The sequence below is a fragment of the Physcomitrium patens genome, chromosome 18 (assembly GCF_059467195.1).
Source record: "Physcomitrium patens ecotype Gransden chromosome 18, ASM5946719v1, whole genome shotgun sequence".
Taxonomy (NCBI): domain Eukaryota; kingdom Viridiplantae; phylum Streptophyta; class Bryopsida; order Funariales; family Funariaceae; genus Physcomitrium; species Physcomitrium patens.
This window is the reverse complement of record NC_143427.1, coordinates 14,061,969-14,088,261: the sequence shown is the minus strand read 5'-3', so window position 1 is coordinate 14,088,261 and position 26,293 is coordinate 14,061,969. Positions and strand designations below refer to the sequence as shown.

Here is a 26,293-nt window from a genome sequence, read left to right as displayed (position 1 = left end):
AAAAGAAAAACATTCAGAAGCACTTGTCTATTTCAGCATCTTTATTTCTACTCCACCTACGAAAAAAAAGTTACTATTTTTCCAATTGAAAGGTGGGCCCATCACTTTTTAAAAGTACCTTTAAATGGATTTGTGTAATTTTAGAATTCTTCCTCAGCGAATGTTGTGATGGTCAGCAGGCTTTCCTAATAAAGAGACACTCTAGTATAATAATAAGCAAGGTTCTGGTGCTGCAGCAGAAGCCATTGCTTGCTACTGTGCAAGGCCACTGTGGTTACAGCTTTTTCTTATACACTAATTCTACTAATAATATTAAAGCTTGTCCTTGACTGTACATAGAAATAGGTCCGTGGATAGGTCTGGCACCTCCGAACCTACACTCCCAAGAGCTTTCTAAACGAAGGGGGCAGATCATTTCCATCGCAGAACTAGACGCTTAGGACAAACCCATTCCATCCCAGAACAGTGTCTCCCCCCATCGCCAGGCGGATTCCAAGGCAATTATGGGGAATTATTCATCCTCTATCAGCATAATTCATCCATATTCATCCACATTCATCCACGACGACATGTTATGGGGCAGTTGAAAAAGGTCGTAAAAGTAAAAGGCTCGATAAAGTCGAGTTTGGAGGGAAAAGGCACGCGCGGTTACCGGTCTAGGGAAACCCCAGTCTCTGGAATTTGCAACGTCATTATCTGAGGCGCACTCGAGGACCCGACAGGGTCAGAAGGGAACGAGCCGTTAGAATTGGAGGGAACGCGCGCGAGCGGGAACACGCAGGTGAACGTTGGAGGGCATTGGAAAGTGGGAAAGGTTCAGGGCAGTTTGAAATTCGACCGTTGGGAAAGGAACAACCGGCCTGCAGGAGGGGCGTAAGACACGATGTTTGCGTCGGATGTTGGCATTTGTTACGAGGGAGCTGCATTCATCACTTGCCCGAGCATTCAACCCTTTCGCTGGTTGTAACTATGTTCCCCTTTCGCGCTTGAATGCATTCATTTCTCACTTACTGAGCTTGTAGCATATGAAAGCGGATCGTTATGAGCGTTGCGTGTTTGATGGACACGAAGTGATTGGGTTAGAGATCTGTGGCGGGAGAGAATTGCGTGATCAGCGTCGAGGCTTCTGGGAGGGTGTACAATATTGGGTTGCGCCCTCGCAGTCGCGAATGAGTGAATTTCGATTTTGGAAGAGTTTGATTGAGTGAATAGCGCAGTTCCGCTTATGGTTTGAGGTGGGAGGTTGGGCACAGGGGAGTAGTGTTTTGCATGAGATTAGGGGATTGTGGTGCTTGGACGGAAATGACCTTGGAGATTCCCGAGTGCGAGGAACACCTCGCGGATGTGCCTGTGGCGAACTGTCAAAGGAGTGCTCACAATTTGGACACAGGCAGTGAAATTGAGCGAATCGAATCCAATGGCGTCATGAAGTATGTGGAATCAATGACTCTCGGTGTCTAATGCTAGCTTATAGCATATACATCTTACAGAACTTAGTACGGCCATGGTTTCCTTTACAGACTAGTCGCCTAGTGTAGCTGGTTCTGACCTCGTGAGGACTCACTGAGTGGTAACCTAATTCTATTCTAGATTCCGTCCCGATTGCAATCAACTCTCAAGGACTTGCGTTTTTCAGCATCTGTAGCAGTTTTCATCGTGATATGCCAAAGCTCTGATCCTGATTAGAACGTTCAACTTTAATTGTGCATGCCTTTTAGTTCCTCCTGGGGTCATTCTTCGTACAGTATGTTTCGTTGACACTTGGTCCTTATCATTAGGTCGAGTGAGCAAGACGGGGTTGCTATGGAGGTGGGCGCATCCGATCAGAGTGCCGAGGTCGGACCGGTGTCCAAGGGTTTTGAGTGGAATTCGTCTGAGTTCTCCCCGATCTCCAACTCGAGGTGGGCACCCACTAACATGTCCCTCCACGTCAGAGTTGCCCGTCGAACTGCTTTCTTCTTGATCACTCTTCGCACTCCTGCTGGAAGACTTATCATCTTGCACGGGTTAGGTTGTACCCAGATTTTGGCAGTGCAATGAAACTCAGACAAAACTACAGTTCACAGACTATGTGATGAACTTAGTTCTTTTGCATATCATCTTAGCGTTAATCATTAACCATCGTCAAACTGCCTGTTCTATTACACTGCAGTTGAAATCATACCTGTAAGTCGGCCTGTAGTCCAATGAAAGTTTGTAAATGATCTATACACTGACCCGAGAATTCGCGTTCATTTCTGCCAGAGAAGATAAAACCTCTGAGCAAACGAATGCAAGCGATAAAGGAGAAAGCTCTCCTTTGTTCCAAGTCCAATTTTCTGATGCAACTCATGGTGAGTCCCTTTTCTTGCCTCCACTAGTTGAATTGTTGCATGGGAACTATAATTCTACCCTTACGATGTCCTTCCATCGATGTACACTGCGTTTCTTCAGCAGGAGATTGTACACTTCAAACTTTCTAGCGCTCTCTTCTTGGCTACAATTCTGACGCCAGAAAATCCCCATGATGCTAATTCTGCATCGAAACTGAGCTACGTGCTTTGATGTCTTTAGATCCCATTCGTAACGCACCACCCGATTCAGTGCAAGAGTACGACACCGAGCAGCCGATAATAAGCAGGACTCCTAATGCTCTCAGAGTGCCAGTGGTGAACCAGCACGTTGACGCCGAACGCAAACTTGTTGCCCCTGAAATAATGGGTGCCAGAAGACAACCTACTGAGGCTATTGATCCTGGACATGCCAGCCGAGTTATATCTACTGTGACCAAGATCAAAGACTATTCTTCCCAGGCAGGACGTGTACTAAGAGAAAACGGAGAAGGTGCATCTGGAGTAAACCCGAGCCCACGATCACATCGTACCTCCCACCGCCGTGTCACTCCGTTGGGCTGGTTTCCTAGAGGACAGAAAACAGAGTCCTACCTTGAAAGGAAAATACGCATGCTTCAGGTTTGTTAACATCCATCGTGTATATTTGTCTGCTTTAGTTATGTAACGCTGTCGGGTACTGCATGATTCAAAGTAACTTTCTCTCTTCTATACCGCTTGATTTTCCGTTACAAACTTACATGTGTACACCCTCCGGAATCATACGTTGCTCTGTATTCCAAGGCATGTTCACTCACATTTGCTTTTCGTGATCACTTCTATTTCTTGCTCTCATAGCGTCTCTTGTATTCTGTATCACCGGCAGAAAGAAGGAGGCAAGATTGCTTCTTTGGATGAAACTCTAGGAGCTTCAAATATTCATCTTTCACGCATAGAGAGGGAGAAGCAAGCTGCTCAAGCAGCAGCTGTTGCAGCTACTGAAGCGCGCAAAGCGGCACTTGTCGAGGCTTCTTGGTGTCGCATACTCAAAGCAACTGGGTAATTGCTTCGCTATTTAACAATGAACCTTCTGCATGAACATTCACTACCAAATATGCCATTTTTCATCGAACTCCTCTGTATACATGCTCAGTAAATATGCCATTTTTAATCTCAGTGCATATGCTTGACTCTCTCTCTCAATGCGATTGCAGAATACCCTACATGTCGGCTGCTGTCCAGCTTCAAACAGCAGAGAAAAAAGCAGAGGACGCCCTGGCAGCTGCCGCTGCTCTTGGGGTGATACTTGGTCACAGTCCTCGTAGTCCCAGATTCGTGGCTGTAACCGACCCTAGCTCGGGATCTCTCGACAATGTCTCAGCGACGTTGGAAACCGCATTCGACGTGGACAAGGCGGTAGCTTCGGCTTTAAAAACCGCGCTTCTGCGTCATACAAGTGAATTGAAGGATGCTGATCTTCAGAAAGCAATGGCATTAATCACAAACCCACTCGCTGTAGAGACAACCGTTCACCGAGAATGGGTGGATGATGGACCGGAACCAAGTAAGTAATTTCTCCAGTCTGCCTGATTCGTGTGCCGCATCTAGAACAAATTTCCCAGAAGTATTTAGATTTTATGGTCGGTAATTGAGCCTGGCAGAACGCGTACATCACTATGACTTGTTTCGTGCTTCGATTTCCTGCCGAAGCCGAGGCAAATTCTTTGGAATCTAATGTTGGGGACGTCTTCCTCTTATATTTGTGCAGATTCGCGTGAGACATTAGAGGACGCTGAAAACTCCATGGACATTTCACTGGCGTGTCCTGCGACTAATGATTGTACTATTCAGGAAAACCCGTTGGTAGAATCCATGCTTCAAAGAGTAAGAGGCTTGCAACCCGAGGAGTGCACCTCAATGGCAACTATAGTGGCCACTCGGGGTCTCGGTGCTTTGCTTGCTGAGGAACATTTAGAGCAAGAGTTGGGCACCAAGGGTTCAAGTGGTGGAAGTTTGGGAGACGTCTTGGTGAAGCATGTATCACGCCTTGAGGCAGAGAAAACGGCTGCCAAAACCGCTGGCGACGGTGGTAGAAACGAGATGAAGAAGCGTTTGTCTGTGGTGGTGAACCCGGCTCCGGACTTCGGGTCGATGCTCGTGAAACACGTGTCTCGTTTTGAACGGGAGAAAAAAGCAGCAATTGAAGCCGCAGCAAAACAGGCAGAATCATGGATTCCGGGAGAGGCGGTGAAGTTCTATGGTCCTGGGGTCCAAGTTGAGGAGGGAGGGCTGGACAAGATATTTGTGAAGAAAATGTCGCGCCTCGAGAGAGAGAAAGCAGCTGCTCAAGAGAGACGAAGGAGCAGTCTCAACAAATTCTCGCCACGGAAAGGAAGAAGGATTTCATTGACACGAAGACCAGGTCTGGGAGAGTCCTTGATCAAGCACAAGTCCCGCCTGGAGAAGGAGATCGAAGCCGCCAAAGCAAGGAGGCTTAGTATGCTTGGCAAGACAATTAAGAAAACCGGCGCCACTCAATCAACCTCGCCTAAGAAAACCAGCAACCAGGCCGTCGGTCTTGGTGAAGTGCTAATTAAACACAAATCAAGGTTGGAGCGAGAGAAAGAAGCTGCTAAGCTTGCATCACAGGCTGTCCCCAGTGCAGTGCAGATTGTGAACTCGCAATCCGAATGTACCGGTTCCGTGAGAAGCGAGAATTCTCAAGATGTACTGAATGTGGCACAGGCTAATCTTGGCGATCAGGGTGCACGAAAATTATCCAAGTTGGAGTCAGAGAAGCAGGCTTTTGCAGCTGCTGGAGGCAGTGATCCATGGGCGAGACGGAGACCGTCATTCAAGGCAAGAGAGGAAAGTGCCGACGTCTGGGCTGGAGTTGGCCTTGGAGCTGCACTCAAACGCCACGTTTCGAAGCTAGAGCAAGAACAGGTAATCTAACTCGTAAAACAGGTACATTGTCTTTTGTGAGGTAGGTTATTGTCGGTACCCACGTTACCTACGCGATTTGTCACGCTTAAGGTTTAGATTCAATAATGAACCGTCTGACAGTCAAACTTGGTAATCTCTACTCCGTGCAGGCTGCATGGCGATGTGCGGAAGAGAGAGCTCGTGCTCATTGACGAAGCCAGCTCGCTAACTCTCAAGTGTCATGTATGTATAAGATGTATAATTACAGCTAGTTGGAGGCACTAGGACATCAGACCAATACTGTGGACAGCTTAGGGTCAGATGCCCCTGAAGTACTTCGACTATTGGCCTTTTTTTTATTTTTTTTATTTTTTTATTTCTTTCATTTAGAAGATCGGGGAAATGACCTACGTCTCTGTAGGATCAGCATCCATGAGCAAAGAGAAATCACCTTGTTTTCTCGTCATTGGTGGTGTGCAGAGCTAGAATTCGCCTGTGTTTTCATTCAGGTACCTCTAGACTCGCACCAACTGTCACTTGACAAAACACTTGACGAGCATTGAACCACGATTTTTTTTTATAAATATACTAATCCATTCTTTGATTGTCCACTTCGTGGAACTACCATGCTTCTATTGTAATCATGCGTACGTCCCTGATTTATTACTTCACTTTTTCTGACGTAAAATTCACCAAGCTTTTTCAATTTGATTACAACAATTTCTTGGCATTAACTGCCATTTCCACAAACGTTGAATAAAGATCCGCAAATACACCTCTTTTTTTTCACTTAAGCTTTCCAAACTTTTTTCTCATTGCTCGACGATAGTCATTATCTCCATGTAAATAAATTATGTACACATCTTTATGATATTCATGGAAACAAGTGCGTACAATCTCACTCAGATGGGTGAAACGATAAATGTTTTAACTTTGCTTTATCATAAAAACTGAACATTACGGTGATACACTATAAAATGCTCCATTGCTCTGATTGAAACACCAAAATGTACTCATCCGAAAGGGAGTAGAAAAAAATAGGCTTCTTTCTCAATGTGTACTCTACGACTAAAGAATCTTTTCCTCCCTAGCATGCGACTAAATCTTTTCAGTATGAATCCTACGTTCTTACAACACCACTTGTATGCATTTGTCACATAATGTACAACCCTGTATTGTGAAATGGCTGTAGCCTCACGCTATTGCGCAACCTCGTCACCGTCCTCCGCTTCTAATCCTCTTCTACCTTCATCTTTTCCACTTGGACCCAAGTCATCGCCATCCTCGTCCTGGACCTCGTCCTCGGGGTTGCACATCATTGTTCCATACGGTTCGTCAGCTGTATTCTGTTCTCCCTCGTCTGTCTTCGCGGTCGCTGCAGATTGCCACTGCTTCGCATTGCTGCTCATCACCGTTTCTCTGTGATCAGACCAATCTGCTGTGGACTCAGAACGAAGAGTTTGCAGACAGGAAGAGTTGCATTGAGCTGACCTTTCAGGACAAGGATCGTTTTCGAACTCTGCTGCTGCGTCCTCGCTTGAATCTTTCCACGGCGGGCACCATTCATCGGGCTGGCGATCGATGTGCCTTAGCCTCTGCTGGGATGGAACCCTGTGCGGAATCGATGGCACGGACTGCGAGATGCTGGATCGAAAATTCGGTTGCCATTCGCCTTGGTGACACAGCGGCGGCGCAGATTTCTTTCCTGTCTTGCGAACTGGACGGGAAGCGCATTCCAGCGCTTGCTGTAATTCCAGTTCCGGGTTGGGGTCTCGAAATGGTGGCTGCCACTCGCCGTCGTTTTTGTTGAAAATGCCGGGGCCCTTCTTAGGAAATCGCATTGTGGCTGTGCTTCCTCCTTTCGGTATGTGGCGGCGCTGAGGGTGGAAGTCTTGTTGCGTTGTTTCTCTGCCAATTTTCCCTGATTGGTGGCGGGCAGGTTTCCAGCCTTTCTCTGAGTTCTTGGGGGATGCGTATTCGCACGCCCGTGTGCAAGGTCTCCAGGGATCTGGGTGCTCTACCGGCGGTGGAACCAAGAATCTGCGACGGTATGTTGTGTCTTCACACATTGAGCCTGTTGATTCAGGAAAACACCTTCGCTGCGCGCGCCATGCCTGCGAGACACAGCCAGGACATTTCAAATTGAAACTGGTTCGTTCAATCAGGTTTTCATCGGCACTAATCGCGGGTAATGGTGGTCACCAACCTCCTTTTTAGTCGGAATGGCATTGCATTTCAATGAAGTTTCTTTCATTTCATCGGCGGGGATGTAATGTTTGCTGGGCTTGTATGGAATTTCGTATCCGTGAGCCACAGGCAACACTGTTCTAGATGACCTCCACTGCAATCAACATTTCACAATGAATTTTTAGATCATTTTCAAAAACTCTAACGACTTCTAACGCTGCAGCTATGATTGTCCCGAGCTTCCACGGATGCAAATGCATTTGAAGAGGGGGCATATATCTTCTCCAAATGCACATTTCCTATCGTTTGTACACAACTCAACTGGTACTTCCTGAGTTTCGAATTTCTCAAAAAACTCGAACTCGCTCGCAGGTTTGTGATTCAATTCGACTCCTTGGTGCAGATGATTGTTTCTGCACTGTTGATTTATGCATCCGAGGTACCTGCATCCACTGACGGGGTACCCACATTCTTTCTGTGCGCACATCGGATATGGGTCGGGACTCATTTGTGGGATAAATGTTTGAGACATATGGTTGAAGATCAGCTATAATTCTCCGTCACCCCTTTGTCGGGCTCTTCAGGTATTGGTCTACATCACCGACTGTATATGTAGCCTAGCGTCTCCACCACTGCATGTAACCAATCTAGTGAATAATTTTTCCTTAAGATAGTTGTTCCTTGCAAGGCCGGCGAAGCGTTTCTGAAATTTCTTTCTAGCCTCCATTGAAAAGCATGAAGCTACAATTACTTTCTCTTTGTAGATGGCCATGCTTCTTGTTTCTCCTTTCTTCATCTTATGTTTTCGTCGTAGTCTTACCTGTCTGTGTACGTATATGTCCAACCGACACATCTGATTCACCTGAAACTGACGCAACCGAAACAAAGACATCAATGATACGGGGATGTAATGTTTGCTGGGCTTGCCTGCCTGTCTGCGATATGTAGTTTCAATGCTTAATGCAGCCCTATGTCCAGGTTGAATTTATCTTTGTTCTCCGTGTCTCCTACCTCCTGATCTTGGTCGTCATGGTACAAACAATCAGATTGTGACTACAAAAAAACATAAAAATTGTGAGATATTTGAAGACTACTGTTCGAACCGACTGCAACATCTGCCAATTCGATTTTAGTGCTATTAATGTTAAAGCAGACGATTTATCACAGCACCGTCAATGTTTCAAGTGTGAACCATTTGACACGAGAGCATGAACGGTTGATCAAGTTCGTGAAGAGTATTCAGATTTGATTCCAGGTGTGTACATAAAAAGGCTATTCCAACGGGTCCTAATTAAATGGAACTCGTCTCATGGCAGTGCAAACTACTTTTCCGGTCATCGATCTCGTGGTTTAATTCCGTAAAATCTGGTATAGTTGTAACCAAATTCTCCAGCTGTGTTAATCACAAGTCGGTTTGTTGCTTCGCATCACCAGACATGCAAACAACCCACATTTATGAAAGATCACTCACATCTCATGGGAATTACGATTTTTCAGAACATCCTACTTCTACGTGGCTTGCATTTTGATCAACCGAACAGTGGGCGTTGTCATGGAACCGAAGCATGTGACACCGAAGACTACTAACTCAGCCCCGAGGGCTGTGTTCCCACCTGATGCAAAATGTGAAGCATCGAGAGTATTGTACAGCTGCATGTCTACCGTTCTGCTTGTAGCAGCAGAATGATTTTGCGAGGATTGACATTGGGCGGTGACTGAAACAAACCGACTTGTGATTAACACAGCTGGAGAACCGAATAAGCTTATAGTTAACGAATTTTTGAACAGTGAAGGCATGATGAGGATTGAAGCAGCAAATTGTCGACACAAAATAAGCTTCAAGCTCATCGTCCCTTGCCGCCGTTTGAAAAAGTGCACTGCGTTTCGGAGGTTGTCTCAATGGAACGTCGAGGCAGATATTGCCCTTCCTCTGCAATTCCTATGGACAACCATGGCTAAAGGGAAGTGGGTTCTATCCCCATGCTAACGAGATGGTTGCAAATTAGATGGTACCCTGCACTAGCAGGTTAGGTCCTGATACTTCATGCAATATGGTTCAGATTGGTTAAACCCTTGAGAGCAGTGTTTAGTCACTCATGCAACAAATTGAATGTAGAACAGTTCGAATCGGCGGCAAAGGGTAATAGTCGGTGTGCGGGTTAAGGTTTTTCTCTGGCTTCCTATATGAACCTCATGGAAGATGTCAAGCTCTTCTCGTCGTCTAAATCTTCGAAATTATTGGGGTCTGGATCTTAACCTACGGTGGTGCTGTCTCGAAATAGACTCATGACTTCAATCTCTGCGTGATCGCCTGCAGAAATTATATCTGGGTTGCACAGAGGATTGGATTCGTAGATGTGGCTTCCCAAATTGCGTTGTTCAACGGACACGGGGTTTTCGAAGACAGCACCCCGTGTGACGCAGTCGGAGTTTTGTCCTCTTCCTCCGACACCGCTGTGATGGTGAATGAGGTCAGGTTCAAATTTCTGCCTATCTGAGTTGAATATTTGACGAAACCGGTTCTTATTCTTTGCAAGAAGTGGAAGATTTCGAAAAATACAGAACATGACCTCGAGTGGTGTGCGTCGGGGCCTTCAATGGGGCGATTGCTTCCACGGTCGAAGTGTCTATCGCCGCGCGAATTGAAACGAAAAGACTCCCCCAAATGTCGGAAAGAGTCCATGGGGAGCCCGATGAGGCTTGCAAGGGTGATGCGATTGGAGTCATTGAGGTTGCTAAAAGATGTGGACCCTGACGACTCGCTGGGTGTGTCAAAGTCTGAAGTGGAGTTACGAGGGGTCTTCTCTGAAAAATATGGAAGAGTTTCTGTAATTGAGAATCGGGTCGGCTCCTCTGCCTCCATCTTGTAAGCGATCTCAAGTTCGAGTGACAACTGGGACGAGACCGGCGACATCATCATGGAAATCGAGTGTGGCGACCGAAATGAACTAGAGGCCGCTGAAACGGTTTTCTGAAAAGAATCTAATTCTCCGCATAAAACTCAAATTGACCCAATTCCCTCGCTGAAGTTGCAACGACTCCTCGATAACCCTCATATCTTCAAGAATTTTTCACCGTTGGAATTCCGCAACATTCACTACAAAAAGCTTACGGTATACCTGACATGGAGACTTCTCGGATCCAGAATCATTCTAGTTACATGAGCAAACAACACTAAACCCTCGAGATCACCGTACACAATCGGTGAGTTACACTCGCGAGCATCGCTCCATGAACAACTTTCGGAGGACCAAGTCTCGAAGGCACGAAAACATAGCCCGAGATGACCTGTTCTGTATTCCATACTCGAATGATGCGCACAAAATAGCTCAGAGGACATGCGGGTCCATCCCAAAGGCGACAAAATTCCCTGGCACCGATGAGTGACCCAAGGAGACGATGCATTCCGAGGAAGTCTACGGTGTGGGTGACTTCAGAAAGCTGCTACACCCACCTTCCCAAAAGTGAACGACGCACTCCTTGACAATGGTGCACTGGCTCTATCTTCCTCCGTGCAAGTGCCTCAGTCAACTTCAACGTCTCATCTTGCACAAAAAAAGCTTCAGGAAGTTTCGATCAACACCGTTCCTGTACATCAAAAATTATGCGTGCTTCGAGCTGTGAGCCAAGTATGCTCCACATCCCTCACTGTCGCCCCACATTTCTTGGGTTGGTGAGGCTCTGAGTGCAAGCGCGAGCGTTAAATCAGAGACTCCATTAGGGGATTCCACTTGGGAATTTGTCTCCTAAAACTGGAGCTTTTGCGGTTCATCACAGCCAGCATTCCGTTGATGAGACACCGGTGATGCATGCGAGAGAGGACAAAAGCTTCGATGAGTGTGTTCCAGCTCCTGTGAAGACTTGCCGCAGCTTCGAATTGGCCCTAGCAGATGCTGCGTTGGCTTTGATGGATTTTCATGTTTTGATGCGACAAATGTTGATTCATTTGACACCTTGTGCGTGGTTTGCTTTTTCAAGTCATGAATGCTGTTTTAGATCCAAGACATGGTAGCTTAGTTCGGCTGGTCAATAATTAATGTTTGTTACCCGAATTTTTCGTTTATTTTGTTGATTGGTTAGTTGAGTTAATTTAGTGAGGTTGTTTGATAAAATATGTATATGTATATATATATCTATTACATAAGACAGGCTAAGAGACAAACAAGAAGAGATAAAAATGGTCTCTGATTTGCCGCATGTCTCATCATTTTTGTCGAAAGTAAAGCAAAAAAGAAAAATTAACTCAACCTTTTTATCTATCAAAAATCAAAATCTACATGTTTGACATTCCCACCAACTTTTGGAAAGATATTATTAACACATGAAAGATATTGTTAACTTCTGGAAAGATACTATCAACTCTCTTTGTTGGTCATCATTGTTGCATGATATTTAGGTTCTGAAATTCTACTATAAAATTCAATTTGGATTTGATACAAAGTTGTGTGCCCTTTGGCTTAATTTTTCCCAACATTGTGCATCCTTTGGCTTAATTTTTCCCAACATTGTGCATCCTTTGGCTTAATTTTTTTCCAACATTGTGCACCCTTTGGCCTATGAATACCAAATAAGCTCAAGCGGTGTACAATATTATGTATATTGTTGATATATATATATATATATATAGATATATTTATTTGATTTGATTTTTTTTGTTTGTTTGTTTTTTTTCTTTATAATTAAATTTTCATTGAAGAAATTATTAAGCCCATTTTTCTATTAATGTAGTAGTAAGGAATGAATTGAAATGAAAATGTTACAAATCAAATGTTTAAGAAGCATATGGCATGGAATTATGACGAGGTAAATCAAATAGTAGAAGAACATGTGCCAAAGTTGAAAGATAAACAATACATCATATATTTGAATATTCTTGCTTTAATAGATAACAATCTTGGAAAGCTATATTTTTTGGAAGGACTAATAAGAAGTGCAAAAATATTTGTACACAATACAGTAGCAATAAAGTTCCAAAGTGATGAATTTTTTATTTTGTATGTTGCTTCGTTTGGAATTGCAACACAACTTTTAAGTGGTAGACAGACTACATACTTTATATTTAAAATTTTGCTCAATCTTCATGAAGATTTATTTTGTAGTATTGTAAAGTAGTTACTATATATAGATATGTTAAAAAATATAATTCTTACTATTTGACATAAGATATCAATGCAACATCGCCATTGTGTTGAGGCAATCGATAGAATTCTTTAAGTCATAAATGGCACTACAAGCTATTTGGCAAAATTAATATATTCTTTAATAGAGATTTTTGACAAATTCTTTCTATAATCATTGAAGACTCAAAAAGAGAAATTGTTGATGCTTCTTTGCAACAATCAAAGATTTGGTTTAATATTAAAGTGTGCAAGTTGACCAAAAATATGCATCTAGAAGGTGTATCTCATGAGAATCAATTATTTGTTAAAGAGTTCTTAGAGATATGTATTATACAAGACAACTTTATTTGAGATTTTTTAATACTATATTTTTGTGTAATATATCTAATAATGGTTTTTATTTACAGATTAAAAATGGATCAACAATTATAGATCTATTAAAAAATATGGTAATTTTCTTTGAACATATGAAAGCAGGTCAACATCAAATGGTTTGATTCAAGTTTTCCATTCAAGATTTGATGACAATGGAATACTTGGAGATAAATATTTCATTAACAGGTCAATTTTATATATACAAAATTATGATGTTGATGATCTTAATAAGTATATAATTGAAATAATTCTTGGAGTTTCAAGTATTTATTTTAATTTAAGTATAGCAATTATGGAAGATAGTACTAATAATGACAATTATGATTAATTTAAGTATTTGAATAGCATAAGTCCATCTAGATTATCACAATTTTGTTTAGAGCTAAAGGTCGAATGTCCTATTATTTTGTTGCAAAAAATTGCTCTATTGCCATATTGTAATACAACTATATGATGAAAATATAATCAAAAATAAATTTTTGATTAAGATTTAATCATCTTGATTTAATATTAATTCAAGATATTTAAACATGTTTTTTATATAAAGTTAAAGTCTACACTAAATAACATGTTTTTGCAATAATCTAAATAGAATCATCAATTAATCATCTATTATGGAATATTATAAGAATTTATTTTTTAATAAATATATGTATAATTTATTTATTAAGATTGTATTTTCTTTCTTTATTTAGACTTATAACCAATTAAAAATATATATTATGGAATATTTGATTTTAATGTCAATATTAGAAAATTTGAGTGTGATTTATTTTTATCATTCATGAAATAAATTGATAGTAAATAAATTAATTAAAAAAAAATATTTCTTTAAAAAAATGTTTTTTTTTTTTTTTTTTTTTTTTTTTTAGAACTTCGGTATAAATTTTTAATTATTTAACATCATTTATATTTCATACAAGCTTATAATTACTTTCAATCTAATGAAATCTATTTCTTTAAAATCTAATATTTGTAAATGATGATAAAAATTAGATATATTAATAATCAATAAAAAAAATTAATATATATAAAAATTTCACCAAGCAGTTCATAGGTCAAAAATCATCTTACACTCAAAATAATTTCTTATTAATAGAATATTTTCCTTGTATACAATATTAATCATGAAAATTATATTTTAACAGTAAATGAAGACATTTCCAATGCTTGTAGTCCACAAAAGAACAATACATTATTGAGCATAGGTAAAAATAAGCTTAGAAAGGTATAAACCAATTGTTGCTATTATTTGACTTTAAATATAATTGATTGTTACAACAAAGATTAATTGAATCAAGAATTGTTGTTGCATAAGCATAAATGGAATATTTTTTCTTCAGAAAAGATGTAATTATTTAACAAATATTAGCTCTTTCACTTATATGTATACTACTAAAAATCTATAAAACCAGCAACTTATATTCAAGATAAAAAATTACCATTGGCACGTTATTACAAAAGCCAATCAATGCATCCATATTCTATAATTAGATAAACATGCACCTTCATTTAAAATCAATTTATAAATAGGAATATTAGTTGAATTAAGAGTGTTGAGGAATTCTAATGCATAAGATATTACTTAATCATCTTTGATTGTAATACTATTTATTAATAAAAAGATACATTTCTAAATTCGAATGTAATATGCAATGAGTGCATTGTTCTTATTTACAAGCATATTTGTAGATATAAAAATATTTTTGCTATCTATATAACTAAACATATAATAAAATTTAATTAAAATTTTAAAAGAATTTATTAATCAGTGTATTAAAGGATATTTAAATTAAGATTCTTAAGTAAATAAATTTGTATATCTATATTATGAATATCATCTTGATATATATATATATATATATATATATATATATATTTTTCTATTGAATGTCAATTCAATAGAAGAAATATCACTCACATTGTGAAGAAAAAGTTTGCTTTAAATAAAAATAAGGCCTTTGGTTGCTATTAATTATCTTACTTTCTTATATAATTTTCAAAAATATATGAAATACTTAAATAAAACACAAATCTTTTATAAATCTCATTGTTCTTCATATTATCAATAAATCCATGCATTGTTAGAGACTATATACAAGACAAGATTCAAGACCAAGAAATGGAGTTAATTAGACATTAAAACAACAATTGGATATAAGGCAAGAAGGTCTTGACTAGACCACAAGAAGTAAGTTGTTGAGACTTAGGATCCCCTCAATCTCGACTCCTATATATACTAGATCCTAGAAAGCTTCTTGAAAAGTTTCTATGAGGCTTGAGAACAAAGCAAGCCTAAGATCCTTCTTTAGTAATTTCTTAAATCATTTAAAGCCTCTTAGAATCTTCTAGGACCTCCTTGACCTTCTAGAACTTTCCTAGAATCTACTAAAATCTTTTGAAACCTTCTGGAACCTTTTAGAACCTTCAAGAGCCTTCTTAGAACCTATTGGTACCTTTTGGATCCTTCTGGAAATTTTTTTAATTATATGTTTGTGACATCACCTCCTCTTCTAACTTCGAGGTCTCCGAGAAGCAATGTTGCAGCAAGTTAGTATATGCGTAAGAAATTGAAGATCTGTCACATGGTGTTTGTTATATATTCTAGTTGTTTTTTGCGAGGTAAATGATTCATAGGCCATTATAGCCATGAGTAGTGTCCCAAGCCTTCTATTTGTGACTAGGCATGGACTTCGGTATCTTCATTATAGAATTCTCTTGCAAACATTCTTTTTGGACGTCCTTCATAGGTAGGTCCTACCTCAAACATAATTACTAGTAACCTATTATTAGGTATCTTTTGACATCTTTTTAGTTCAAGTAACTCTTCATTTCAAGGTCGTCTCTACAAACTACTTGATTGAGTTCGTATGACCAACAATGCATTTATTTCTTGACTATCTATATCATATAAAGTAGATAAGATCAAAAGAATATAAACATGCTATGATCGTGAACTCAAACTAGTGACTTATACTATTCTAAATATTTGACAACAATTGCCTCTTCGGAAGTTGCTTCTTCTTTTTTTTATTTTTATTTTTATTTTTTTTTATAACGCTAAGAATTAAAAAATTTCATGGTGAAGCCATCTTATTAAATTACTATTCTTTATTTTACCTTTTTTGGTCTGAATGGATGTCATTGATAGAACCTTTGAACCTTCATTTGAGCATTTATAAGGTTGTCAGTTGGTTCCCACATGTGATTGTTGATATCATATTTGCTCCAATAGACCGGATATTCAAGCCTTCTATGTCTTATTCTTGAATCTAATACCTCTTCTACCTCAAATTCAACATGATCATTGATTTCAATCATAGGAAGTAGTAGTTATCTTTGACCTGATATGTTTGATTCTTTATACCTTTTCAAAAGTGAAACATAAAAGACTGGATGAATCTTCATAGATGAAGGTAATTTTAAGCAATAAATTACATAATTAATTTGTTTTTGAATCACAAATGGTCTCAGTCTTTGATAGTCCAATTTATTACATGGCTTCTTTGTTTTTATATTGTGCCAAAGAAGCCATACTTTGTCACCAACTTGGAATAGAGGATGTTCCTTCGTCAATTCATCTACCAGTAGCTTACAATATTGTTGGGCCCTTTCTAGGTGAGTCTTCATGGTTGCTTGAAGTTTAGCCATCTTTGTAGCAAATTACTCTACTGTTGGATTTGTTGACTTTGAAGGCTCTATCATATCCAACGTTGGATGATGATCGTAGTTTGAGAAGAATAGCGTTTGCTATATAGATGCATAGATTTTACTATTATATGCAAACTCTACCAACAACAAGTAGGAAGTCCAATCGTCTTGTTGATAGTTGATGGTATACATCAAATATTGCTCAAGAATTTGGTTGACCCACTCTATTTGGCCATTAGTTTGAGGATAGAAGGCAGAGGAAAAGGTTGATGTCAACCTTAAGAATTTTAAAAAGTACCTTCCAAAACCTTGATACAAATTGTGGTCCATGATTAATAAAGATTCTTGTCATTTCTTCACTAGTAATTGACTTCTTGCAAGGTATAAAATGTGCCATCTTAGTCTATCGATCAGCAAATATGAAGATAGTGTCAAATGAACTTGATGGTAGAAGTTTTGTAATGAAATCTATAGAGATAGATGACCATGGTTATCTTGGAATAGGAAGGGGTTAAAGAAGTCCATATGGCCAATGTCGAGGGTTCTTTGACCTTGAAGAAGTATTATATGATAGTATGAATTCCTTAAAGTTCTTCCATATTTTAGGCCACCAAAAGTCTCTAGACAAAAGTTCCAAGGTCTTTTTGAATTTGAAATGTGCAATTGTAGGAAAGTCATGGTGTATTTGAAGAACATATAGGCAAATTGGTTCTTTAGGAATGAACAAATGTTCTTCAAAAAATAAGAGGTTGTTTTCATACTTGAATTTAGAAGATTTTTTAGGAAGGTTGTTGGAAAGATGCTTGATATTAAAAACAAGGGGGTCAATGTTTGAGGCTTTATGAACCTGACCAAGAAATGATAAATCCATAGGCATTAATACATTAATTGCTCAAAGATAAAATTTCTCAGGTTTTAATAAAGTTACTTGTTGTTGATCATATGCTGCCTCACCTTCTTTTGGTTCAAGGTAGGAACGTTTTAATAATACATCTGATAATCCTTGTTGGCTTCTGGTGTTGTGTTGTGGTTCAGTGTCATGGACATACATTAGAAGATTCTTCGAATATTCTTCTAGAATATTCTCTAAATATTCCTTTAGAAGGTTCTAGAAGATTCTTAGAATATTCCCTAAAGATTCTCTTAGAAGGTTCTAGAATATTCTTAGAAGGTTCTAGAATATTCTTAGAAGGTTCTAGAATATTCTGATAGATTCTAAGAAGTTGCTCGAGAAGTTTCCTAATTAGTAGAAGTTGTTGGAGAAGCGTCCTAGTTAGTGGAAGTAGCTCGAGAAGCTTCCTATTCAGTAGTATATATAGGAGTCGAGGCTGAAGGGTTCTTCAGTCTCGACAACACATCTCTTGGAGTTCTAGCTCACCTTTCTGGTGTTGTTCTTGTACTCATCTGTTTAATCTAGTTCTGCCACTTCTTCTTGAACTTCTTGTTAGATTTCAAGTCTGTATTTTGTGTCCGTGACAGTTTGTCGAGACTGCATTTTCACTGGTATCAGAGCTAGTTCCTTCTTGTTAGAGAGTGGATTACCCCTCTTCTTGAAGGTGTGCTAGTGTTTTAGAGGTTGCGGATTACCCTCCTCTAAACTGATATCTCTTCTTTCTCAATATTGGAGCCTTATTCTTCTTGGAGAGAGTGGATTACCCCTCATCTTGGAGTCTTAAGGCGTTTTAGAGGTTGCGGAGTACTCTCCTCTGAACCAATATTGTCCTCTTGTCAAAACTCTTTTTTCTTCTTTCTGAAGGTTAGCCGAAGGTTAAGACGTTAAAATGGCTGAAAGTTTGGAATCCAAACTAGACGCCATCATAAATGCTCTTGCCTCGTTGTCACATAGGACAACAGAGATCGAAGGAGTCATGGTAGGACTCCATAACAATGGAGCATCTGGGATAGCGCCATCTAAAGCATATCAGCCTCAAACTTCTGTGCCAGAAGAAGCAGTTCTACTTCCATTTCAACAAGATCGAGTAGTCCTACAACGAAAGGAGCCTCGAGTTAGTCTTCCGGATAAGTTTGATGGAACTCGTTCCAAGTTTCGAGGTTTTGTCAACCAAATCAGGTTGATAACAATTTTACAGCCCGAACGTTATCCGACGGAGGAAGCGCGTGTTGGGCTTGTTGGAACCTTGCTTACAGTACAAGCTCTGTCTTGGTTTACTCCCTTGTTCGAGAAGCGATCGCCAATCCTGAGCAACTTTGAAACGTTCTTGGAGGCGTTTGCAGAAGCATTTGGCGAGCATGATAAAGTTCGATGGGCTACAACAAAGATCCGATTGCTACGACAAGGAACACGCTCTGCATCAGTCTATGCCTCGGATTTCAGACAATTGGCAAGTGACATTAATTGGGGTGAAGAGGCGTTGGTGAGTCAGTTTTATTGGGGCTTGAAGGATGATGTGAAGGACTTGCTGTTATCTCTTCCTGATCCTCAAACGCTCAACGAAGCTATTAGCCAAGCTGTAAAGTGTGACAACCGCCTATTCCAGCGTCGCCAAGACCAACGTCCAAGACACCAAATGACTCGTTACGACGTGACTATGTCTGCAAATAGCTTAAACTCACATTCAGAGGCAACAGACATGCAAATGGACACGGCGCGTGTCCGATCTCTTACTCCAACAGAGAAGAAACGGTGTATGGAGGAAGGGTTATGTTTGTACTGTGGAGAAGAAGGTCACAAGGTTGGAAATTGCCCCAAGAAGCAAAATTGGCACCCTGTCAAGACTAGAAGTGCGATGATTCCAGAAAACGACGACGCCCAGCCACAGTAGGAACCGTGCGGCTGGACAATCTAATATCACGACAACAATCAGGTTCCTCCTTCTCTGTCCAACCTGCCCGTTGTTTTACAATTCCTTTGTTTTTAGGCCCTCAAAAACAAAAAACTTTAGCTTTATTGGATTCGGGGGCATCTACTTGTTTTTTAGATGAAGAGTTTGTTAAACGCCACAAGATCCGTTTAGTACAGAAGTCCAAACCTGTTCACGTAGAGGTGATAGATGGACGACCCTTATTGTCAGGCAACGTTACCCACGAATCAGAACCTATAGAAGTGGTGTTTAAGGACCATAGTAGTCACGTTATTTTTAATATTATTAGAACCCCATCAAGCCCTGTTATCCTTGGTCTTTCTTGGTTAGAAGATCATAATCCGTCCATTGATTGGAGGCTACGAAGGATAACATTTCCTGAAAAAAATAATAATAAACTTGTTGGTAGAACCTACATGAAGAAATCCATGTTTATTGGAGCGAGAGCGTTCCTAAGATCGTCCAAGGAAGGCGCACCATTTGTCATTTATGCAGCTCCAACTAGCGGCGAGAATATCTCAACATCGAATATACCAGAGCAATATAGGGATTTTGAAGACGTGTTTCAGAAGAAGAACGCCGATATACTGTCGGAACATCGACCATATGATTGCGCCATAGACTTAGAGGAAGGAGCGCAACCACCTTTTGGTCCAATATACAACCTATCGCACACGGAGTTGGCAGAATTGCGGAAATACATCGATGAGAATCTAGCCAAGAATTTTATTCGACATTCAAAGTCGCCAGCTGGAGCACCAATCTTATTCGTGAAGAAAAAGGATGGCTCACTGCGGATGTGCGTGGACTACCGAGGACTCAACAAGGTGACCAAGAAAAATTGCTATCCCTTACCTTTGATCTCCGGCCTCTTAGATCAACTTGGACGTGCAAGGATTTTTACAAAGATTGATTTAAGAGGAGCCTACAACCTTGTGCGAATCAAAGAAGGAGATGAATGGAAGACAGCCTTTCGTACAAGGTATGGCCATTTTGAGTACAATGTCATGCCTTTTGGTCTTACCAATGCTCCAGCGGTCTTTCAGCATATGATGAACGACATCTTTCGGGAGTACCTCGATGACTTTGTTGTCATCTATCTGGATGATATTTTGATATTTTCCAAGAATGAAGAAGAACATGAGAAGCACGTTTGTTTGATTCTTGAAAAACTACGCGAACGAGGACTCTACGCCAAGTTGGAGAAGTGTCAATTTCACCAGAATGAGATGGAATTTTTGGGCTTCATTGCGACTACAGAGGGCTTGAAGATGGATCCAAAAAAGGTAGAAGCAATTATATCTTGGGAAGTTCCGAAGACGGTTAGAGATGTTCAGTGTTTTCTTGGATTTGCTAACTTCTATCGGATCTTCATCAAGAATTATTCTCAAGTTGCTGCACCACTCACGCGTCTAACAAGCAAAGACAAGCTCGAATGGGGATCACAAGCAGCAAAAGCATTTCAAGATCTCAAGACGGCATTCACTACGGCTCCAATCTTGGTACACCCTGACTTTGCAAAGGCTTTCTATTTAGAGACCGATGCTTCAGATTTTGCTTTGGGAGCTGTGCTTTCACAGATGGGCATAGACAAGAAGCTTCACCCAGTTGCGTTCTATTCACGGAAGTTCTCTGCTGCTGAGATCAACTACGAGATCCACGACAAAGAGCTGCTTGCTATAGTGGATGCCTTCCAAGAGTGGCGTCACTTCCTCGAAGGAGCTGCACATCCAGTGACTGTTTATACGGACCACAAGAATTTGGAGTACTTCATGACAGCTCGAATTTTGAATCGTCGTCAAGCTCGATGGAATATGTCTCTATCACGATTTGACTTTATTATCACCTACCGCCCTGGAAAACAGCAAGGATTATCTGACGCATTATCGAGGAGATCGTATCTTGCGCCAAAGGCTGGAGAAGCAGCGTTTGATCAACAATGTACAACATTATTGAAACCAAAAAAATTCAGGATTTTTGCTACTGTTGCAACTATCGATGACGGCTTCCTCAGCGAGGTACGTACTGCGACCATTGAGGATTCTATAGCTCTTGACATCAAACAACGTGTCGATAATGACAAGTTTAAGGTAGAGGGAGATCTTCTGTATTTTGAGGAGCGGTTGTATATCCCGAAAGGACCAACTCGACTCCGAGTACTTCAATCTCGCCACGACTTTCCAGCTGCGGGACATTTTGGATTCAATAAGACTTTGGAGCTCATTTCACGAGATTTTTGGTGGCCTCAAATGTGGAAGGATGTGAAGGAATTTGTCCTTTCTTGTGATGTTTGTTCAAGATCCAAGATCCCTCGACATTGTCCGTATGGACTTCTCCAGCCATTGCCTATTCCGCACCGACCATGGTCTTCAATTTCTATGGACTTCATTACGGACCTACCGCCATCAAATTCATTTGACAGCATCTTTGTTGTGGTGGATCGATTTACAAAGATGGCGCATTTCGTGCCTTGCAAGAAAACATCGTCAAGTGAAGACACCGCAAGACTCTTTCTTGATAACATATATCGTTATCATGGCCTACCAGATGATATCGTGTCGGATCGAGGTACTCAGTTTGTATCCAAGTTTTGGAGGTCCCTCTTTGAGATATTGAAGGTGGATATTAAGCTCTCTTCGGCTTTTCATCCTCAAACTGACGGTCAAACGGAGCGGGTGAATCAAGTTTTGGAGCAATATTTACGATGCAGCATCAACTATCAACAAGATGATTGGACTGCATATCTACCACTTGCTGAGTTCGCATACAACAACACTCTTCATGCGTCAACTCAACAAACACCATTCTTCTCCAACTACGGATACCACCCCAAGCTCGATTTATTGAGTTCTTCAGCAAATAACAACCCAGCAGCTGAAGGATTTGTGAAGCAACTATCAGAGCTTCAAGCGACGTTGAAGCTTCAATTGCAATCTGCCCAAGAGAGTTACAAGGCATCTGCAGATAAATATCGAAATGAGGCACCTACTTTTAAAGTTGGAAGTAATGTATGGCTTCTTCGACGGAATATCAAGACCAAGCGGCCATGTGACAAATTAGACTATCGGAGATTAGGGCCATTTGTTATCGAGAAGCAGATCAATCCGGTGGCATATCGTCTGGAGTTACCAGCTACTATGAAGGTACATCCAGTCTTTCACGTGTCTTTGTTGGAACCTTATCGAGAGTCAGCTTTTCCCCAAAGAGTACAAAGTCCGCCACCAAGTATCGAAATTGAAAACCATGAGGAATACGAGGTGGAAAAGGTACTAGATTCACGGCGTAATAGGAGAAAATTGGAGTATTTAGTGCATTGGAGTGGATACGACATCAATGAACGAACGTGGGAGCGTGCCGAAAATCTTGCCAATGCACCAAAAAAGGTACAAGAATTTCATCAACGATATCCTCATAAACCTAAGCCGATTCAACGATAGCTTCTTGCTGAAGCTTGCTCATCAAGTAGCATAAAAAGGGGGGAGGGCACCTCCAAAACCCATAGTTCGATAGTGTAGAACTTTGTTAGCAACTATAGTTTGCTCTCATCATTTTAGCCTTTGGACATGGATAGTCAAGATACTACACTTGTTATGTCATCTCAAGCGACTAGCTCACGAAGACGACCGCGAGATGAAGAACCGCCTGCACCACGACGACGTCGAAGGATACCGAGCAACAGATCGCTAGTAATTGTATTTGAGGTCGAGCCTGCCTACGACGGTCAGCCAGAAGGTGTGTTTGGAGGACAGTTTCACAATGAAGACACAGAAGTCCACGCTTGGTCACAGGTTGAAGGTGTTGGTCACTACCGTTGGCTCCAAGGGCCGATGAATCATTTGCCTCGCGAACAACAATTGGAATTCATAGCGGATGTGATGCGACAGATTTTCATTTTCTTGCGTTGGTATTGACTGATAACAACATTGCTTCTCGGAGATCTCGAAGTTAGAAGAGGAGGTGATGTCATGGACATACATTGGAAGATTCTTCGAATATTCTTCTAGAATATTCTCTAAAGATTCTCTAAAGATTCCTTTAGAAGGTTCTAGAAGATTCTTAGAATATTTCCTAAAGATTTTCTTAGAAGGTTCTAGAATATTCTGATAGATTCTAGGAAGTTGCTCGAGAAGTTTCCTAATTAGTAGAAGTTGTTGGAGAAGCATCCTAGTTAGCAAAAGTAGCTCGAAAAGCTTCCTATTCAGTAGTATATATAGGAGTCGAGGCTGAAGGGTTCTTCAGTCTCGACAACACATCTCTTGGAGTTCTAGCTCACCTTTCTGGTGTTGTTCTTGTACTCATCTGTTTAATCTAGTTCTGCCACTTCTTCTTGAACTTCTTGTTAGATTTCAAGTCTGTATTTTGTGTCTGTGACAATTGCTTGAAATTTTGAGCCAAAACCTTGTCAAATTGCTTAAGATATAGCTCAAGACACAACCACTAGTAAATCAGGTCACTTACTACCCTTAGATTGCATGTGCTAACTTCAAAATCCAATAACTCCTTCATCCCAACTTGGAATCCAGCAAGCAGTATGTAAAAAGTGTAACCGCAAAAGTGCTCTCTTTAGTTGCAGTCACAGATCTTCAATTGCTGTCCGTATGCATGCGTTGTGCCAAAAAGAGTGACAGTAGCTCCCAAATCAACACCTTAAGTTTGAGCGATTGTATCTCCTTCATATAAACTCCAAACCATACAAAACTTGTACCAAAACCATAGCCAAAAACCTAAACTTATTGAGACTAACCTTCAAAGCTCGAATGGCTCCGAGAAACTAACCCTAATCCCTAATATGGCCTCGGGCAGCCTCCTCAAAGCCCATTGGTCATGATTTTTGACCAATAGGAATGGAGATTTTCATCATTCATCTCCATTCATCTATATTGGTGCCTTAATTATTTCCTTTGCTATCAAAATCCTTCTTCAATTCTTTTTCTTATAAGATTTATATAATTTATGCTCTAAACATCAAATAAAAGAACCAAAATAAGTTTTGAAAGGTCACCAATGTCTAACAAAGGTGACTCTAAATATTTAGAAGTTACTATCAACCAAAACCAATCTTAAAAGCTACTATCAAAAGGAAATTAAAGTTATACAAATTCTATAGTAATTTTTTTTAAACAACCTCTTCTCAAGGTAATAATCAAATTATATTCTACAACCAACTAAAATCTATTAATATGACTCTCCATGTTATTTAGTAAATTGTATATTAAGTATATAATTATATTATTTTTATATAATAGCCGAACTATAACACGACAACGTGATGCAAAAATCAAATCATGATAAAGATATACTCTAATAAACTTGGCAATGGTTCAATCCTTGGGCTGATATGAAATATTCAAGATTCTTGTGATCTGTATATACAGTCACCTAACGAAAGGTCCCTTTAAGAAAGTGGTGCCATTCTTGGAAAGAATCTACGATAGCAAGTAATCCTTAATTATGGATTTTGTAATTAATTTCTGTCATTGAAAATTTTCTAGAAAGGAATGCAATTGGATGAAGTTTGCCATCTTCTCTATATTGTAATAAAACTACTTTCAATGTAAAGTCTGAGGCATCAATCTCTATAAAATAGAGCTTGATAAAATTTGGATGTATTAAAATTGGAGCTGTTTTGAAAGCATCTTTTAAGCTTTGAAAAGCTTTCTCTACTTTGGGACCTTAGTCTAGTTTATCCTTGCATGTCAACCTTTATAAGTGGAGCAGCAATCTTGGAGTAATTCTTAACAAAAATCTTGTAGAAGTTTATAAATCTAAAAAAATATTAGATATCACGTATAATTTTTGACTTTGCCTAATTAATGATTGCTTGTACCTTCTTTGGATCCATAAAAAGGCCTTTCTTGAAAATAATATATCCAACAAATTCAACTTGAGGTGCATGAAATACACACTTCTTTAATTTTGCATATAGCCTAGTACTTCATAGCTTTTTCAATACAAGGCGGACATGTTTTTTATGGTCTTCCGGATTTTTAAATAAGTTCAGAATATTATCTAAATCGATCATAACAAATTCATCAAAATACTCACAAAATATATCATTCATTAAGTATTGGAACATGGCTGGAGCATTGGTAAGTCTAAAAAATATGACATTACATTCAAAATGTCCATACTTAGTGCAAAATGTTGTCCTCCATTCATCTCCTTCCTTATTGTATACAAAGTTATATTCGCCTCGTAGATCGATCTTCGTAAAAATCTTTGCTTGGCTAAGTTGATCAAGAAGTCTGAATATCAATGGCAATGGATATCAATTCTTTACAGTGATTTTATTAAGTTTGCGATAATTGACACACATTTGTAAGGATCCATCTTTCTTCTTCACAAATAATATTGGAGCACTAGTTGGTGATTTGGAATGTCGAATAAAATTCTTAGCCAGATTTTCTTCAATATACTCTTTTAAAGTTGCAAGCTCATTTTGGGATAAATTGTAGCTAGGTTCAAATGGTAGTTGAGCACCTTCTTAAAGATCAATCATACAATCGTAAGTCGATGCTTTGGCAAGATATCCACATTTTTTTTTCAAATACATTTGTAAAATCCTAATACGCCTTTGAAATTCTTGTTGTAGCAACCACAGGTTTTAATTTTGGATTTGCATAGACAACAAATGTAGTACCTTGTTTGGCTGCCCTCACAAATGCTCTAGCTCCAATAAATATATATTATTTAAGTTTTAATTTTTTAGATATTAAAAGTTTTTTTATAGATCTAAAGGTTGTATGATCTACTAGAAGAAATTTTAACTTTTGTGATATCCAATCTATCCATGGATTGTATTTTTCAAGCCATGAGAATCCTAAAATGATTGAACTTAATGGTGTTTTAATGATGTTGAATACTACTTGTCTACTATGGTTGTCAAAGGTTATTTCTATTGGAA

At 39.7% G+C, this 26,293-nt stretch overlaps 2 protein-coding genes and 2 long non-coding RNA genes across 8 annotated transcripts; 2 read left to right on the top strand and 2 right to left on the bottom strand.

Moving 5' to 3' along the window:
- Positions 1–881: 881 nt before the first annotated feature.
- LOC112295586 (uncharacterized) lies at positions 882–5,845 on the top strand. The gene is made up of 8 exons (XM_024547358.3): positions 882–1,430; positions 1,779–1,901; positions 2,245–2,333; positions 2,554–2,951; positions 3,196–3,368; positions 3,524–3,873; positions 4,078–5,255; positions 5,405–5,845. The coding sequence occupies exons 1-8, from the start codon at positions 1,270–1,272 to the stop codon at positions 5,444–5,446; spliced, it is 2,514 nt and encodes an 837-aa protein (XP_024403126.1). The 5' UTR covers positions 882–1,269; the 3' UTR covers positions 5,447–5,845.
- LOC141046517 (uncharacterized) lies at positions 1,432–2,305 on the bottom strand. The gene is made up of 2 exons (XR_012219586.2): positions 2,165–2,305; positions 1,432–1,981 (listed from the first exon to the last, which is right to left on the bottom strand). It is a non-coding gene; the product is annotated as an uncharacterized LOC141046517 (long non-coding RNA).
- A 302-nt stretch (positions 5,846–6,147) lies between the features above and the next one.
- Positions 6,148–8,486, bottom strand: LOC141046516 (uncharacterized). Of its 4 annotated transcripts, none has more exons than XM_073540893.1 (4): positions 7,744–7,953; positions 7,441–7,575; positions 6,726–7,348; positions 6,148–6,653 (listed from the first exon to the last, which is right to left on the bottom strand). In XM_073540893.1, exons 1-4 carry the CDS (start codon positions 7,951–7,953, stop codon positions 6,434–6,436), a joined length of 1,188 nt encoding a protein of 395 aa, XP_073396994.1. In that variant the 3' UTR covers positions 6,148–6,433. The 4 variants fall into 4 exon arrangements, with proteins under 4 accessions (XP_073396994.1, XP_073396995.1, XP_073396996.1 ...); XM_073540894.1 differs by having other exon boundaries at positions 6,148–6,635; XM_073540895.1 differs by lacking the exon at positions 7,744–7,953 and adding an exon at positions 8,349–8,486 and having other exon boundaries at positions 6,148–7,348.
- Positions 8,487–8,551: 65 nt separating this feature from the next.
- LOC149987486 (uncharacterized) lies at positions 8,552–11,625 on the top strand. 2 transcript variants are annotated; one of them, XR_016498328.1, is made up of 2 exons: positions 8,552–8,676; positions 9,739–11,625. It is a non-coding gene; the product is annotated as an uncharacterized LOC149987486 (long non-coding RNA). The 2 variants fall into 2 exon arrangements; XR_016498329.1 differs by lacking the exon at positions 8,552–8,676 and adding an exon at positions 8,831–9,447.
- The last annotated feature ends 14,668 nt before the right edge of the window (positions 11,626–26,293 follow it).